The sequence below is a fragment of the Esox lucius genome, chromosome 11 (genome assembly GCF_011004845.1).
Source record: "Esox lucius isolate fEsoLuc1 chromosome 11, fEsoLuc1.pri, whole genome shotgun sequence".
NCBI lineage: Eukaryota > Metazoa > Chordata > Actinopteri > Esociformes > Esocidae > Esox > Esox lucius.
The window spans coordinates 29263044-29281090 of NC_047579.1; the positions used below are offsets into that span (position 1 = coordinate 29263044).

Here is an 18047-nt window from a genome sequence, read left to right on the forward strand (position 1 = left end):
CTCAATCTGACATTTCTACTACACAGTCTTAATGTGCACTGAAGTGTCCTCCCACTCAGCACCCAGCGGTCAGAGTGGTCAGAACACAGGAGTCTGAGCTGTAGACAGGCAGCCAGCGCTGAAGGAAGGCCATGCTGTCCTGCTGGTCAGGTTCTATTTAGCATCAGCTCACTCTCAATAACTCCTGCCTGCTGTTTTCTCTGTCTGGAACCAAAAGCTGCGTCTGCATCTTCTCTCGGGCTACGTGCATGATCTGTCATCAACAAAAAATATTAGCATTAACCCCAGGATCTACAACTTATATTATGGGATTGCGATGTCCTACAAAAGTGACATTAAATGCAGTTTATTGAACTCCCACTGCTAATCACATGAATTGTGTGCACTTGATTTGTACAACAGTGGTTGTCATTTAATTCTGAATTTTGTTCCAGAATCCCCTGCTGAGGGTGCAATAGGACATGCTTTCAGAATTCTCCCTACTGAGGGCTTCTCAGAACACTATTTCAGTCTCCCCTACTGAGGGCTTCTCAGAACACTTTCAGTCTCCCTTCTGAGGGCTTCTTAGGACCCTATTTCAGTCTCCCCAACTGAGGGATTTTCAAGACACTATTTCAGTCTCCCCAACTGAGGGATTTTCAAGACACTATTTCAGTCTCCCCCACTGAGGGATTTTCAGGACACTATTTCAGTCTCCCCTACTGAGGGATTTTCAGGACACTATTTCAGTGTCCCCTACTGAGGGCTTCTCGGGACACTATTTCAGTCTCCCCTACTGAGGGCTATTCCAGACACTATTTAATTCACCGAGTTGCCTATGTGTGCATTACATTTATATTTTGCTCTGTTGAGTTAAGCTATCCGCACCTAACGAGACATCCAATCAGCTGCTGGCCACTTACACTCACCTTTGGCATGTGATGATCATGCTGCCGCTGACAGGCATCTAGCCGGCCCTGCTATGGGTAGTCAGGCACAAGGCATGCACCCACCTACCTACACATCAATTACCTTGTCCACCCTGCTGGTGCCTTAGAGTGAAGATCCATGGTTGGTTTACAGCAGGATCAAACGTTCATGCACAGTGGAGGTAAAATACATGGTTTTTGGCTGTTGTGTAACTGTTAATAGTAGTAACTGTTGTTATTAACTGTAGTGTTACTATCGAGTTACATTTACAAGTCACGTGTCTTTGTTTACATTTCCTTTGCTGTACGTGTTATTCCTACGCTGAGCTGTCGTCGTCAGTTCTTCATTCTTTGTTTATTATGTTCATGTTTCATTTCCCTTCTGTTACGGACCATTTTCCTGCCAATACCCCTGTTTTGAAAAAGTAATCTGTGCTTATTCTTCTATCTGAGAAAGAGGCTCACAAGGAGACACCGCACGATGATTTAACAATACAAATATGGCAAAATATGACATCAAGCTGATCTCCATGCTACAACATCCTGGGTTCATCCTAAGTTCAGTGGTTATTGTTTGGGGCTTCAGACATACTGTACCTCACTGGAGGTCATGCAATTCCAAGGTGGAATACTAATGAAAGACACTGTACCGTACTAGTGCCTTCTCGGCCAACAAATGAAAATGATTTGAGTTAGATAATACACTCACCTAAAGGATTATTAGGAACACCTGTTCAATTTCTCATTAACGCAATTATCTAATCAACCAATCACATGGCAGTTGCTTCAATGCATTTAGGGGTGTGGTCCAGGTCAAGACAATCTCCTGAACTCCAAACTGAATGTCAGAATGGGAAAGTAAGGTGATTTAAGCAATTTTGAGCGTGGCATGGTTGTTGGTGCCAGACGGGCCGGTCTGAGTATTTCACTATCTTCTCAGTTACTGGGATTTTCACACACAACTATTTCTAGGGTTTACAAAGAATGGTGTGAAAAGGGAAAAACATCCAGTATACGGCAGTCCTGTGGGCGAAAATGCCTTGTTGATGCTAGAGGTCAGAGGAGAATGGGCTGACTGATTCAAGCTGATAGAAGAGCAACTTTGACTGAAATAACCACTCGTTACAACCGAGGTATGCAGCAAAGGCGGATGGGCTACAACAGCAGAAGACCCCACCGGGTACCACTCATCTCCACTACAAATAGGAAAAAGAGGCTACAATTTGCACAAGCTCACCAAAATTGGACAGTTGAAGACTGGAAGAATGTTGCCTGGTCTGATGAGTCTCGATTTCTGTTGAGACATTCAGATGGTAGAGTCAGAATTTGGCGTAAACCGAATGAGAACATGGATCCATCATGCCTTGTTACCACTGTGCAGGCTGGTGGTGGTGGTGTAATGGTGTGGGGGATGTTTTCTTGGCACACTTTAGGCCCCTTAGTGCCAATTGGGCATCATTTAAATGCCACGGCCTAGCTGAGCATTGTTTCTGACCATGTCCATCCCTTTATGACCACCATGTACCCATCCTCTGATGGCTACTTCCAGCAGAATAATGCACAATGTCACAAAGCTTGAATCATTTCAAATTGGTTTCTTGAACATGACAATGAGTTCACTGTACTGAAATGGCCCCCACAGTCACCAGATCTCAACCCAATAGAGCATCTTTGGGATGTGGTGGAACGGGAGCTTCGTGCCCTGGATGTGCATCCCACAAATCTCCATCGACTGCAAGATGCTATCCTATCAATATGGGCCAACATTTCTAAAGAATGCTTTCAGCACCTTGTTGAATCAATGCCACGTAGAATTAAGGCAGTTCTGAAGGTGAAAGGGGGTCAAACAGTATTAGTATGGTGTTCCTAATAATCCTTTAGGGGAGTGTATGTTACTTTTAAATTAATGGAAATATCTCCATAGGATCACATATCTTATCACTTAGTTGAGTTGAGTTGCCCATCAGCATCATGAGGTACATTAACTGAAAAAGAAAAAACATGGAAATAGGAATATTGTCAAATATGACTCCAAAGAAATATAGGTTTAAGGGTTTCGTTTGGGTAATAATAATCAATGACATCTATAACAACAACCCCTGTTACTCTAGATACAAGTGCTTTTTTGTGAAGAATTACATGCCCCAACTTTTTTACTGTCTCTGTTTTAACGGAAGCCTTAAATTAAAGCATTGGTGTTAAAAAGGACAATGCACAATTTAAAAGGAATTTTCCTGATCTTTGCACCAATCCCTTTCAAAAGAAAGTCCTGCAAGTTATGTGTAATAACCTTTAAAGTCCACGTGCAATGCGCTTTCTTTGAATTATGGGACAATTTACAAAATAGTAAAAACTATTGTTTTCGTAATTCTATTTTGTAACCTATTTTAACATAATTAATTAACTATTTAATCACATAATGTACTAAACCAGACTTCTATAACTATAATGAAGTGGTAGAAGGTCAGTTCAGAACCATCTATGACTGATCTGCATAGCATCATCTTGCCATAATGCAGAGTGATCTAGGAGAAGAGTGAGAAGGGATAGGGTTATGTGTGCAGATTGTGGCCGTATGTATCATATGCAATGATCAACTTGAAAATGAATTAAATCTTGAACACAGAGTACTCGTATCTTCTCAATGGTGACATGGAGTCAGATAGCAATGGCTTTGTGAAGCGCTGGGGCTTTCCAGCCAATCGTATTGCACGTTACTTGATGTCTCATGCAACACAGTGTACAACAGTGACACCTGCTGGTAACAATAATTTAACGCACCCAAAACACCACAGTTCAGCTGAGACGGTTTCTCTTCTCTGTTCAATTTCCTCTGCCTTGGAAAACATTTGTTCACATGAAAGCTGGATTTCACAAAAACTGTAGTTACAGCTTTTAGAGATGGGGTTAAAGTTTGTGCAAGGTGCATTCTTTTGAGTCACATCAATTAACTCAACAGGACCAAGTCCAGCACAACTCATGTAAGGACATCCGATCCGGACGCCAGTCTCTACGCTGGATAAAAACCTAAGACATTAGCACAACAGTCGTGAAAAAGTTGACTAGTTCTTCAACAACAGGAGGCATTCAGTGGGCCCCTTACCTAAACTTCAACCTGGGCAGAGTGTGAGGGTGAAATTGGAGAGAAAGGATAGCAAACACTAGCAGGGGTCATTGGCAAGCCTCCAGAGCCAAGATCCTATGTTGTAAAAACCGAACATGGTAGCGCTGCCAGAAGAAACAGGCGACACCTTCAAGCAGTTCTAAGGCCCCCCTCTCCAGAGAATCAACATCAAAATGAAAGAGTCACCCAGGATACCATAGGGGACAGTACACAGGGTCTTCCTTTGAATCAGCCATGTCCTACTCCTCATTCAGATCAAGTCAAACAACATCACTGCAGCTGGTGAAATTGACTGCAAGTGGTTGAGAGGTAAAACCACCACTGAGGTGTGGGACTTGAGAGAAAAGAAAAGGACCCTGAAATACCTTTGTTCAAAACATAGACTATTAAATGTTATACAAAGGAAAGATTCTAGGAACAGTTACTGGTTCAGGGCAGAATAATCCCTATGTTGCTGTGGAAAAAAGGTGGTCTACCCAATGTCAAAAGTTCAATGTTTTCTGATGGTTACATCAAATGGGAAATTTAAAACGTTATTTTGAAATACAAACTGTTCATGTTGAGCAGCCCATAGGGATAACATTAAAGGCAGCCAGGGAGCATGTTACTGTTGATTTCAAACATAAAAGGAGTGATGTAGTGATGTCTGTTCTGAACCATCTATGATTGATAAATTCTGCATAGCGTCATCCGACCACAATGCAGAGTGATCTAGGAGAGCAGTGAGAAGGGTTAGGGTTATGTGTGTGGATTGTGGCCATATGTACAGAGTACTGATTACAAGTAAAGGGTTACAAAATAGTAACTGTAATCAATTACCTTACCAACAAAAATATTGTAATCGCATAACAGAAACTTTTGGAAAATGGTACGATTACTTCAAGTAAAAAAATAAAAGGTGATCGAAACAATTATTACACGTTGCATGTTTGAGTTTATTATTTAATGTTTAAAAAACATCGTTATTTGAACCAAAATAAGAATTGTCTGCCTCCGTTGTGTGTGATTATCATGCGCAAAGGTGGGCTGGCATAACCAGATTAGTGACGGATGTTGTAACATAACCAGATTAGTAACTTGTAACTTTAACGGATTACATGTAACCTACCTAACCCTGCATATGTATCACATGTACTGATCAACTTGAAAACCTTTATTTCTGAATTAAAAAATCTTGACAAAGTTTTTCCAATGTGGGTAAGGTTCCGGGATCCCAGGTGGCATAAACCCAAGCATATATAGCAGCTGAGAGCATTACTCACCCGATGAAAATCTGACAGGAATAAAAAATCTGGCCACAAAATCTGTCATGCAGAACTTGGTGAAACTGAACATGTGCCTATGGTCAGAGGAGTCTTTATGTATACTTTGGCTGTAGTCCTTACATTACATTCCGTTGACTGAACGCTCCCAATCAGCCAATTTATTTTATGTTAACACGGTAGGTGGAAGCATTGCACAAGCACTGACCTCATTTGAAGCAGATATACTATTCATTTCCGAACTAGTTGAAATCGGTCTCCAGTTTTTTTGCGTTATGTGGCAACATTAGTGATTCGGTAGCAATAATAAGACTTCTGGTTTCGGATTTTGAAAGGCAGCGGTAAAACGCGAAATTAATAATATTACATTATTCAATTTTGCTGCTTTGCTTGGTGTTTATTGTAAAGATATAGAGAATAAAAGGAGTATCTTCATATAACAAAATATAAGGTAAAGACAAATGCTGTTTAAAAAGTAGTAAAAAAGGATGAATAGTATTCTAAGATGGAGCACATTGAGAAATGGTGATGGAGTAAACTACTGTTGTAAACATTTAATATTTAAAAAATGAGTAGATTCATCCTTGATGATGTAATTATTGTGAATTTGCTGGTGTCCATTATTATATATGGGCTCTTTGCGCTAAATCCAGCAACACTACTTTCCACCTCCTCCCCCATTGCAACACATTATAATACACGGGATACATATTGCATCATAGAGCAAAAACTATTCTATACGCGGCAGTGAATGTATTGAAGGAAATGTTCAGTAGCCTGTAGATTCAAAGGATGCTGGAAAATCAAGGGGCGCTGTGTATTTGCAATTGTTGCTGGCAAACCTATTCCAGTCCCTCCCCTCTGGTAGGCGCTACAGGGCACAGTAGGCCAAAACGGACAGACAGGAACAGTTTCTACCCACAGGAGATCACTCTGATGAATAGTCAACTTCAGACACTTAGTGCCAGGCACAATCCTTGTATAACAACCCAGTAAATCTGACCCTAACATCCACCTGTCTTTTTTTTTGTAATTCAGTGCTGTTCATACTGTATTATATACTGTATTTATCATATCCACCTACCTCATGTAAATTACACCTGCACAAAAATTACTTTTGCACTCTGCTCCATTACACTAGATATATATAATAAATATAATAATACCTGTACAAAAATATTTATTTCCAGCACCCTTTATACCCTCCTCATTTTCTCATCAGTCTTACTATGTTATTGTTTTGGTTTATTATGTGTATTTATGTGTACTGTATATTGCAGTTGCTGACCCTTGTTGAGTGTCCTTTCTTTAAGTTTTTTTATGAGTAAGCACATCATGAGCCTGTATAATTCAAATTATAGAGTCAGATTCCTCGTATGTGTACACATACCTGGCAAATAAAGCTGATTCTGGTTTTACTCCGCCCATTCCATTGGCCACTTTCGCTCTAATTTTCGGGAGGTTTGCTTAAGTGCGTATCAAGGAGCAAATTTCTTGTTGCATATTTCTTTTGTTTTTAGTGGTGTAACCATATCTAAAGAAATTCGCAGTGTTGAGTTTAGATCCTCGATTAGATCGTTTGCAGATTTATTTACTCTGTTATCAATTAGCGAGCCTGGAAGAATATCAATACATATATTTGTAGTCTGAGAATTTATGTCATTGTTTGGTGTGCAAGTGGGTTTCTTGTTTCAATGGTAAATGCAATAAGACTATGATCCGATATTCCAGGATTATAGGGAATAATTATTAGATCTAGGATATATATTTCTCGTGATAAGTCTAAGGTAAGATTTTGGCAGGGCGTTGGACCTGAGACATGTTGGACAAAACCCATTGAGTCAATTATGGCTTCAAATACTTTTGAATATTGAAATAGTGTTTACCATGACTACAAGGTTAAACAAGAATTCAGGAAACTTATTGAGGAACATATTGTGTATGGCCCAGGGGGCCGAAAAAATAGTAGTTATGAAAAACGATTTATCAGCATGGTTAGCTTTCATGAGTAAAACTTCAAAGAATGAAAACCAGTGATGTGTAAACTTATATTTTCTGTTATAAATATTAGCAACACCCCTAATTTATGTCAGATTTTAAGTAGTTCGTTGGCCTCTTTTATTTTGAAATTGTCCTCATTTTCGTTACCCGGAAGTTTTTTTGTAGCGGCTGATCTCTAGTTTTGTTTCCTGTTGTCAAATTATCGGCATGGCAAAGACATGTTCTACGAAAATCTAACCTAAACAATATTATATTGAATTGGTAAGAACGAATCTTTCAGATGCATTGCTTTCCGTATAAATGCATTGTCATTGAACTACGTGGATTGCAAATTAAAGTATTTATGTTTATACTCCACAAGCTAGCTAGATAACTAGGTATCTAAGAAGCGTATGCTAATTGTGTTGTTATTAGTTCGTTCGCTTCTTGAGTAGGTCGTTTTTGTAGATTAAGTAAGTTAGTAAGTTAGTGAATATGTACTGATTGAGTTTCATTGTTGTCATTATTATTTCCAAGCTTCTGGGTGTACATCATGGAGACTGAGGGGAGAGATTTCCTTAACTCTCCCCCCATGAAGACGGTGCGGTTTGGGGGCAGTGTTGTTTCCACGTTACATAAATTCAAACAGGTGAGTTTTCAAATCCATAGATACCAAGCAAGCTTGGCTGAAACAATGACACTACAACTGTGAAGTATTCAATGCTTGTTGTTAAATCTGTTAAACTTTCAAGGGAGACACCAGTGACTATGAGTTATTGAAACATCAGCTGGCAGATCCAGATATCAAGGTAAACAAACATGACTATTAGTTCGGGCTACATGTACAGTGTTACAAGGAACCTGTATTGCCGTGAATTTAATTTCTTCCTTCTTGTGTCAGGATGCCCAAATCCTTAACTGGCTGCAGGAGTTCCGAAACTGTGTTACACAACTGAGCAAAGACCATGAACAGCTGATCTATGTGGTTCTGGTGAGGATGGAATATTTGATTGAAGAGTTTGCTCTGTTCTGCAGTGTCTTGCCCAGATTCTGTAATTTTTATAACCTATTTAATATTGTTATTGTAAATACCCAGCTTGCAAATTCTTGACTAACCCATGGCTGTGGCGATTTGACCGTACTTTTTCCAAGTAGACCTTTCACAATTACTACATAAACGCCTGCTTGCAATTGTTTGAGCTGTCCTCGATCATTTTGAACAATGTTTACATTCCAGAATTAGGTTTTAATTCAAACAAGTGAAGTTCACCCATATTTTAGAACAACAAATAGAATGCAAATTAGGTGAGTCTCCCATGGTTGGAAATTAGGTGAGTCTCCCTACGGGTGCAGTATTGTTTTAGTCAGCTCTAGGGAAAGGTGTGCCGCAGATACTTTTGTAAACACCTCCTCTGTTCAATTATTGCTGGGTCAAGAACGAATGTCTCTTACTGACTGACTGACCCTTGTTAAATAGCATAGTGGTTAGAGATGTGGATCCCACGTTAGAATTTCATCACAGTCAAAGCAAATTGTATGAATGTCATTCCCAAATGAAAGGAAAAAGTTTGGCAGTGTAAAGTTCATATTCAGTCTCTCTAGAAATTGCTCAAATCTTATGACTATTCAAAGTACTAAGTTAGATATAAGTAAGCCTATTACAATTCCCAGTGGCTAAAAACATAATTTCATAGATGGTATTTGTGGTGGAGGTAAACTTAATACGAAACGTTAGTCAATTTAACACAATGCTTAATGGTGTCTAGCGAAATATTCAAACTTGCCGTAATGGTAAAGCGTGAAAACATTATCTAAGGTCGAGATGCTATACCGACACTGGGCAAATGTATAGCAACGTGGTATAGTGTTTAAAGACACAGCCACTCACGCGGGAGACCCGGATTCGAATCCAGTGAGGGAACAACACACTTTTAATTCCGGACCGCTTATAAATTCTGTGACTTCCAGCTTATAAACTGGTGGCAAGACATGAACAAAATAGACAATTCAATAGTTAATCACTACTGTTTTTATGACAATGGTCAACTAAAATGTCATGATCGTGACAGCCCTATTGCCATGTCCAAGTCTATATCCATAATCAGTACATGGTTCTGATAAGGAGGTCCGCAATTGCATTGACAAGCAGAGGCCAATAGGTAATTCATTCTAACTGTTAGACACTACAACACCCCCTGAATAAAACCTAACCAAACATGGATTCCCTGTTGTGTTCTGGTGTGGCTGCATGCCCACCTGGCAGTGTTTCTACTCTTGTTTGGCCTAGCCAGTTATCCAAAAGATACCATTGCACTGCTAGGAGTTTAATGTTGCATAGTGCTTAACTTCATTTTTAAAATTTTGAGCAGAGGGGTTGCATCAACCAGTTAGATATTCTTCCTATGATCCTGCTCAAGAACCCAAACAAGGACTCACTAATCGGAACAATCTGCCTGATGTGACTTTCAATGTTGGATAGAGGCGCCTAAACATCGAATAATTTATCTTGGACTCAACCTCTTCTCCACTGTTGTGTGCTAAGATTGAGCATCAGGGTTTACATATCCACAGCTTCTGTTGTTGGTATACAGGACAGCAGACTGTAGACCTGAGTTGACCAGACCTGCGTTGACCGTTGGCTAATGCAGTCATCTCCCCCTTGTCTTTCTCCGTGTATCAGAGGCTGCCTTGGTTGGGTCGGAGCCCTGCGGTAGTGGAGGAGTATCTGGCCTTCCTCAGTAACCTAGTTTCAGCTCAGACTGTCTACCTGCGGTCCTGCCTCAAGATGGTGGTCTCCAACTTCACGCCCAGTTAGTGCCCGTCTGACTGCCCAAACAATTGGATTCGACAAGAGTCATTTAGTATCTGACGGTTTTCATTTCTTTCCAGAGAGAGTGAAGGTCTGTGAGGGAGGAGTGGACATCTCAGATTCGGATGATGACGATGAAAGTAGGTGTCACTCGTCCGTTACTGTTCCCAATGGACAACAAAGTCTGTTCAGCGGGCAAATATGCATACAATGGATATGCAGGGAGGTGAGAGGGTTATGTTGAAGAGTGGGGATATGCAGGGAGGTGAGAGGGTTATGTTGAAGAGTGGGGATATGCAGGGAGGTGAGAGGGTTATGTTGAAGAGTGGGGATATGCAGGGAGGTGAGAGGGTTATGTTGAAGAGCGGGGATATGCAGGGAGGTGAGAGGGTTATGTTGAAGAGCGGGGATATGCAGGGAGGTGAGAGGGTTATGTTGAAGAGTGGGGGTATGCAGGGAGGTGAGAGGGTTATGTTGAAGAGTGGGGATATGCAGGGAGGTGAGAGGGTTATGTTGAAGAGCGGGGATATGCAGGGAGGTGAGAGGGTTATGTTGAAGAGTGGGGATATGCAGGGAGGTGAGAGGGTTATGTTGAAGAGTGGGGATATGCAGGGAGGTGAGAGGGTTATGTTGAAGAGTGGGGATATGCAGGGAGGTGAGAGGGTTATGTTGAAGAGTGGGGATATGCAGGGAGGTGAGAGGGTTATGTTGAAGAGTGGGGATATGCAGGGAGGTGAGAGGGTTATGTTGAAGAGTGGGGATATGCAGGGAGGTGAGAGGGTTATGTTGAAGAGTGGGGATATGCAGGGAGGTGAGAGGGTTATGTTGAAGAGTGGGGATATGCAGGGAGGTGAGAGGGTTATGTTGAAGAGTGGGGATATGCAGGGAGGTGAGAGGGTTATGTTGAAGAGTGGGGATATGCAGGGAGGTGAGAGGGTTATGTTGAAGAGTGGGGATATGCAGGGAGGTGAGAGGGTTATGTTGAAGAGTGGGGATATGCAGGGAGGTGAGAGGGTTATGTTGAAGAGTGGGGATATGCAGGGAGGTGAGAGGGTTATGTTGAAGAGCGGGGATATGGAGGGAGGTGAGAGGGTTATGTTGAAGAGTGGGGATATGCAGGGAGGTGAGAGGGTTATGTTGATAGATGGAGACTCTAGCACCGATGATTGCAGGAGTCTCACCCATAATGTTGTTACTTATGTCTCTCCAGCTGACATGTTAATAACTCTTAGATGAGGTTGATGTCTTGTAATTATCAGAATATATCGGTGTACAATAACACCCAGTTCACAGATCCAAATTGTTCAGAGGTGATGTCACTTAAAAACGTCAGATATTTTTGTCTTCACCATTTTATTTGTTGTTGAACTTTGTAGACCTTCCGGGTAATTTTGACCAGTGTCATCAGGCCCTGCAGTTGATTGCCAGATACGTCCCATCGTAAGTAGCCATTACAATCCTTACCATCCTACAAGACATTCAGTACATTACCAGAGCAATGCACTGTCCCTGCCTGCTGTAAATCCTCCATCAGCAGGCAAAAAAAAACATGTCCTGCCTGAATAACAACAGACCTGTAGCATACACCTTAGTCACCCAGGAAGTGTTGGATAGCCTGGTCTTGTCTCATCACTATCACAGTCACCTCCCTAGACCCGCCACAGGATTTCCTCAGACGGGTTCTGTGACCAGAGCTATCAACATGGGCCTCCACTACATCCTCCAGCAATTTGACCACCCAAATACGTACTTAACAGTGCAGTTGGTGGACTCTACGCCTAACACCAGTACACTCTCACAGTCAAATGTGTCCAGCTCCATCTGTCGATTGACTTCCTGACCAACAGGGAGCAACCTGGAAATATGGACTGGCATATGTCTTTTGATCATGCCCCGCTGGAGTGCTGGATTAATACATGCTCTCAACTTACATAACACCAGCGACTGTACCTCCAACAATGCACCGACCAAGCTACTCATCACGATTGCAGATGACGCCACTCTGTTCTGTCTTTTCACTTGTGGTCGAGAGGGTGATGGTCTGGTCCAGTCAAATAAACCTAGTAATTAACACAGTATAAACTGTGGAGGTGATGGTCGGCTTCAGGAGAGGCAGTACAGGTATATAAACTGTGGAGGTGATGGTCGGCTTCAGGAGAGGCAGTACAGGTATATAAACTGTGGAGGTGGAGGTCGGCTTCAGGAGAGGCAGTACAGGTATATAAACTGTGGAGGTGGAGGTCGGCTTCAGGAGAGGCAGTACAGGTATATAAACTGTGGAGGTGGAGGTCGGCTTCAGGAGAGGCAGTACAGGTATATAAACTGTGGAGGTGGAGGTCGGCTTCAGGAGAGGCAGTACAGGTATATAAACTGTGGAGGTGGAGGTCGGCTTCAGGAGAGGCAGTACAGGTATATAAACTGTGGAGGTGATGGTCGGCTTCAGGAGAGGCAGTACAGGTATATAAACGGGTACAGTGGGGAGAACAAGTATTTGATACACTACCGATTTTTCAGGTTATCAAATACTTGGCAACGCGTTGTCCACAGAAAGGTTCTTCGACTCCCATCTAGCCCTGTCTTACATGACTACATGGCAAAGAAGCTTGCCAGCATAATTATTGCTGACTTCTTCAACCCCAGTCACCCTCTGTTCCAAATAGGGCCTGAGGGCAGGTGGGCAGTACAGGTATGTAATGACCAAATAACCTCCCAATGCCTGAGCCATGTCCCTTAGCAACAACCATTTGTCCAACAGACTAACTAAGACTATGCTCCCCTCATCAACCCACCTCCAAACAGTTAACTGAATAGCTCCCTACAATACACCAAGTACAATTCTTGATACGTAAATGCACTTCAGGGAATAAAGCTGCGGCTGATTCTGTTGCATCCTTGTCTGTTTTTCTTGTCAGTTGACCGGTAAAAATGACTGATAACCGTGTTTCTTTTTTTTTTCCTTACAGCACAAGCCGGTTCATGATGCCGATTCTGACAGACAACTTTCCTTTTGTGCAGAAGTCCTCCAGAACCCTGGTAAGTGCAGACTTTGTAGTCTTGTGCTGATCCCACTTTTTCTGCGCAGCTGAACACAATGGTGTGTTCTTCTCTCCGCAGGAGTGTTATGTCCACAACCTTCTGCGAGTGGCGGTGTACATTCCCACTCTACGACGAGACATCCTGGAACTCATCGTTAATAGGATGCTCAAACTGGACGTAAGGGTGTTGCTGGCTATTCACTGATTAAATGTGTGTGTGTGTGTGTGTGTGTGTTGTGTGCAAACACTGTGTTGTATTCCAAGGTGAGTGCTCCCCGGGGAGAGATAGAGGAGGTGGAGGAGAACGCTGTGCAGAAAGAGGTGAAGGGAGAGCAAGAGGAGGGCCTCTTTGACATGGTAACTTGGCAGGGTTTCCACACAACATGTACCGGTGCATTTGGAAGCTGACCCGTTGCAGAGTGACGTGAAGTTCTGCCCGCTCTGTCTCAGGACGAGGACGTGTGTTCAGTGAAGTCCGGTCCGGAAGGATCCGACAGGATGTGCCACCCTGTGGCAGAGAGACTGGACACGCTGATGGCTGTGCTGCTGGCCTTCATCAAGGATGTGTGCCACGTCAATGGTGAGCACTGATGCCAAACGCACGTACGCACGCACGCACGCACGCGGACGGAGTTGAGAAGACAATGCCTACTCTGCTCCCCCTCTGTGTCCTACAGGCTGTCTAGATGTGGAGCGGACTAAGGATCTGTATCGGGATCTGATCTGTGTGTTTGACAAACTGATCCTGCCTACACACGGTTCCTGCCACATCCAGTACTCCGTCTTCTATCTCTGCAGCTTCCGACTGGTCAGTACACACAGCAGGATGAGACACTGTGCTGGGGGGGGGGGGGGGGGGGGGCTGGACACGGGTCTGTGTGTCTGACTGGCCCATGTCTGTGTGTCTGACTGTACACGGGTCTGTGTGTCTGACTGGCCCGTGTCTGTGTGTCTGACTGGCCCATGTCTGTGTGTCTGACTGTACACGGGTCTGTGTGTCTGACTGTACACGGGTCTGTGTGTCTGACTGTACACAGGTCTGTGTGTCTGACTGTACACGGGTCTGTGTGTCTGACTGGCCTGTGTCTGTGTGTCTGACTGTACACGGGTCTGTGTGTCTGACTGTACACGGGTCTGTGTGTCTGACTGTACACGGGTCTGTGTGTCTGACTGTACACGGGTCTGTGTGTCTGACTGTACACGGGTCTGTGTGTCTGACTGGCCTGTGTCTGTGTGTCTGACTGTACACGGGTCTGTGTGTCTGACTGTACACGGGTCTGTGTGTCTGACTGTACACGGGTCTGTGTGTCTGACTGTACACGGGTCTGTGTGTCTGACTGGCCTGTGTCCGACTGACCCGTGTTTGTGTGTTTGACTGACGCTAGTCTGTGTGGCCCCCTGACTGACCCGTGTCTGTGTGTGTGTCGGCTGACTGACCCGTGTCTGTGTGTATCCCGGCTGACTGACCCGTGTCTGTGTGTGTGTCCCGGCTGACTGACCCGTGTCTGTGTGTATCCCGGCTGACTGACCCGTGTCTGTGTGTGTGTCCCGGCTGACTGACCCGTGTCTGTGTGTGTGTCCCGGCTGACTGACCCGTGTCTGTGTGTGTGTCCCGGCTGACTGACCCGTGTGTGTGTGTGTGTCCCGGCTGACTGACCCGTGTCTGTGTGTGTGTCCCGGCTGACTGACCCGTGTCTGTGTGTGTGTCCCGGCTGACTGACCCGTGTCTGTGTGTGTGTCCCGGCTGACTGACCCGTGTCTGTGTGTGTGTCCCGGCTGACTGACCCGTGTCTGTGTGTGTGTCCCGGCTGACTGACCCGTGTCTGTGTGTGTGTCCCGGCTGACTGACCCGTGTCTGTGTGTGTGTCCCGGCTGACTGACCCGTGTCTGTGTGTGTGTCCCGGCTGACTGACCCGTGTCTGTGTGTGTGTCCCGGCTGACTGACCCGTGTCTGTGTGTGTGTCCCGGCTGACTGACCCGTGTCTGTGTGTGTGTCCCGGCTGACTGACCCGTGTCTGTGTGTGTGTCCCGGCTGACTGACCCGTGTCTGTGTGTGTCCCGGCTGACTGACCCGTGTCTGTGTGTGTGTCCCGGCTGACTGACCCGTGTCTGTGTGTGTGTCCCGGCTGACTGACCCGTGTCTGTGTGTGTCCCGGCTGACTGACCCGTGTCTGTGTGTGTCCCGGCTGACTGACCCGTGTCTGTGTGTGTGTCCCGGCTGACTGACCCGTGTCTGTGTGTGTGTCCCGGCTGACTGACCCGTGTCTGTGTGTGTGTCCCGGCTGACTGACCCGTGTCTGTGTGTGTGTCCCGGCTGACTGACCCGTGTCTGTGTGTGTGTCCCGGCTGACTGACCCGTGTCTGTGTGTGTGTCCCGGCTGACTGACCCGTGTCTGTGTGTGTGTCCCGGCTGACTGACCCGTGTCTGTGTGTGTGTCCCGGCTGACTGACCCGTGTCTGTGTGTGTGTCGGCTGACTGACCCGTGTCTGTGTGTGTGTCCCGGCTGACTGACCCGTGTCTGTGTGCCAGGCCCTGGCTGAGGCCTTCCTGGAACACCTGTGGAGGTTACTTCAGAGCCCGTCTCACTCTGCAGTCATTCGGCAGGCATCGGCCGGCTACATGGGTAGCTTCCTGGCCCGTGCCAACTTCCTGCCCGTCGCGTGAGTCCTGGCCCCACCGCCCAGCTTCCCTCAATATTGCAAAGTGGATTTTTGCTTTTCCCGAATACAGTCAAAAAAGCGCTTGGTTCTATGCCACACGCTTGGTCGCTCCCACGTTCCCTGTGTTCTGTCCCTCAGCACGGTGCGAGCCTGTCTGGACCTGCTGGTCCCCTGGCTCCATCTCTACATCGACAGCCAGGACTCCAGATCCCGGGCCTACTGTGACATCGCGCTGCACGGACCCTTCTACAGCGCCTGTCAGGCCGTCTTCTACACGCTGATCTTCCGTCACGGGGACCTCCTGAAGGGCGACATGGGTAAAGGTATGGGATCCCGCGCGTGCGGAAAGCATTCCAGCGGGTGTGAGAGGCCTGCTGGCCCGAGCGGTGCCTTTAGGGTGGTCCAGTGACAGACTGTCTTCCTGCAGGACTGGCGTACCTGCAGGGCCTGAACCTGGAGAGGATCGTCATGTGTCAGCTCAACCCTCTGAAGGTCTGCCTGCCGGCCGTCACCAACATGTTTGCTGCCATTACCAGGTACACTGGCCCAGCGCTCAGTCGGTTAACCGCTGTATTTCCTGTCACCTTCTGCGAGCACGTAGTTCGGCTTCCGCGAGCATGATGTGTTTGTGTCCGTCCGCAGGAAGTACCAGTTGGTGTTCTGCTACACCATCATTGAGAGGAACAACCGACATGTTCTCCCCGTGGTCCGCACCTCTGTGGGAGGCGACTGTGTGTCCACCAACACCAACCCCCTGGACAGCTTCTTCCCCTTTGACCCCTACCTGCTCAAGAGGTAACCGTCAACCCTTCTCATCAGTCAGCATTGAACTAGAGAGATTGGTTGATAGCCGCAGATGTACGACCTCAACGTGTCCATGAAGAGCATGTATTTTTGTCTGTGTTATTTCTTTAGGTCCGGTAAACTTATCGAGCCCCTATACCAGGTATGGGAGGAGCCAGCAGACGCTGAGATGGACCCTGTTACCACCAAGAGAGTCAGACAGGTAAAACATCGGCAATTTGGTATTCTGACTTGATTGGCTGCTGTCTCCTTAACTGCTTGTGTCTCCTCGTTTTTGATTAGTCTGTTTTCTCTTGGCCTCAGTGCTCCGACGCGGATGAGGATGATTTTCTGCGAGGGGAGACACCTGAGTCTAAAGAGGTGGTTGGCATGACCCCCGGCTCCTATGACTCTCACCTCCGCAGCCCCAGTAGTGTGGGCTCCCCGCCCATTGCCTTCCTGCAGAAACCCTTCTGACCCCCCTCCCCCACCCTCGGATTTCAAATGGACTAATCCACAACACTGACTCTTCAGAAACCCATGGATTTTGCATGGACTGACCCACAACACTGAACTAATCCACAACCCGGAATGTTTTCAGGAAGGTGGTGGATGATTGTAGATAGTTGAACATTTCATTGGTTGCTGTCTAAGTGGGTGTTCCCTCTCATGAGCATAACATGAGTGGTGGGCATTACCAGGGAATGTCACATTTTCTTAGCATGCCTAAGAGGGAACAGCTGGTTCGGGTCTGCTTGTTGTTTTCTACCTGCTTCAGGAAAAAACGAGCCATTGATATAATTTTCCTTTACTGCCTCTGACTTTCCGACAATCCGCTTTAATGTTTTCAGATGGACTATTGTGATAATTTAAATGGATTTGTTGGATTGTGTTTAATAACAGGTGGGTCGTCTTCATATGGAGGCTTCTCTTGACCCATCCCTTTTTGAAATAACACTCTTACTTTAATTCCCTGAATTCCCTTTCATCACTGAAGAGCAGTATCAATATGATTCATTTGGACACCTTCTAGCAACTACTTAAACATGGACAAAAAATTTGACAACCCACGTAGAGAGATCTTGATTTTATTAATGGTGCCATCAGAGACACATTATTGTAGTTAACATGTTGTAATTGGTTAGTAATGCATAACACTTTAACTAAACTATTGTATTTTTTTGTTATATCCAGAGTGAAGATTTTGTTTCCTTAGCCACAGAGAAATTATGACACTTTCAATTGTATATAGACAAGTATAAGATCTGAACAAGAAATGTTTATCCTTTACAAATGTAAGAGATTAAATTCTTGAAATACTTCTTAACCAGAACAGGTGCCTGACTAAAGCACATCTTTACCAGACAAGAAAACGTGATTTAAACCTGTGCTTGTATTTCTGAAGGACTGATTCAACAGGTTATGTAGTCCCACGAGATACCCTGTCAATAAACTATCTGTAGAATTGGCAAAAAAAAAAAAAAA

General features: G+C 44.9%; 2 protein-coding genes across 2 annotated transcripts; both read left to right on the forward strand.

The window, feature by feature from the left end:
* Nucleotides 1-7455: 7455 nt before the first annotated feature.
* On the forward strand, nucleotides 7456-17895 carry rrn3 (RRN3 homolog, RNA polymerase I transcription factor). Its single transcript, XM_010874386.4, has 18 exons — nucleotides 7456-7556; nucleotides 7812-7923; nucleotides 8027-8083; nucleotides 8176-8265; nucleotides 9955-10084; nucleotides 10164-10223; nucleotides 11460-11523; nucleotides 13047-13116; nucleotides 13198-13296; nucleotides 13383-13475; nucleotides 13569-13698; nucleotides 13796-13926; nucleotides 15649-15779; nucleotides 15918-16102; nucleotides 16207-16315; nucleotides 16422-16574; nucleotides 16695-16785; nucleotides 16887-17895. The coding sequence occupies exons 2-18, from the start codon at nucleotides 7828-7830 to the stop codon at nucleotides 17037-17039; spliced, it is 1842 nt and encodes a 613-aa protein (XP_010872688.2). The 5' UTR covers nucleotides 7456-7556; nucleotides 7812-7827; the 3' UTR covers nucleotides 17040-17895.
* On the forward strand, nucleotides 10275-11453 carry LOC117595240. The gene is made up of 2 exons (XM_034295187.1): nucleotides 10275-10309; nucleotides 10349-11453. Exons 1-2 carry the CDS (start codon nucleotides 10285-10287, stop codon nucleotides 11317-11319), a joined length of 996 nt encoding a protein of 331 aa, XP_034151078.1. The 5' UTR covers nucleotides 10275-10284; the 3' UTR covers nucleotides 11320-11453.
* Nucleotides 17896-18047: the final 152 nt, after the last annotated feature.

Excerpts from the sequence above, each read along its gene's own strand:
- rrn3 (XM_010874386.4), top strand. The coding sequence starts at position 7,828 with ATGGAGACTGAGGGGAGAGATTTCCTTAACTCTCCCCCCATGAAGACG. Across the intron at positions 8,084-8,175 it reads TGGCAGATCCAGATATCAAG|GATGCCCAAATCCTTAACTG; the intron begins GTAAACAAACAT and ends TTCTTGTGTCAG. Across the intron at positions 16,786-16,886 it reads CCACCAAGAGAGTCAGACAG|TGCTCCGACGCGGATGAGGA; the intron begins GTAAAACATCGG and ends TCTTGGCCTCAG.
- LOC117595240 (XM_034295187.1), top strand. The coding sequence starts at position 10,285 with ATGCATACAATGGATATGCAGGGAG. Across the intron at positions 10,310-10,348 it reads TACAATGGATATGCAGGGAG|GTGAGAGGGTTATGTTGAAG; the intron begins GTGAGAGGGTTA and ends ATATGCAGGGAG.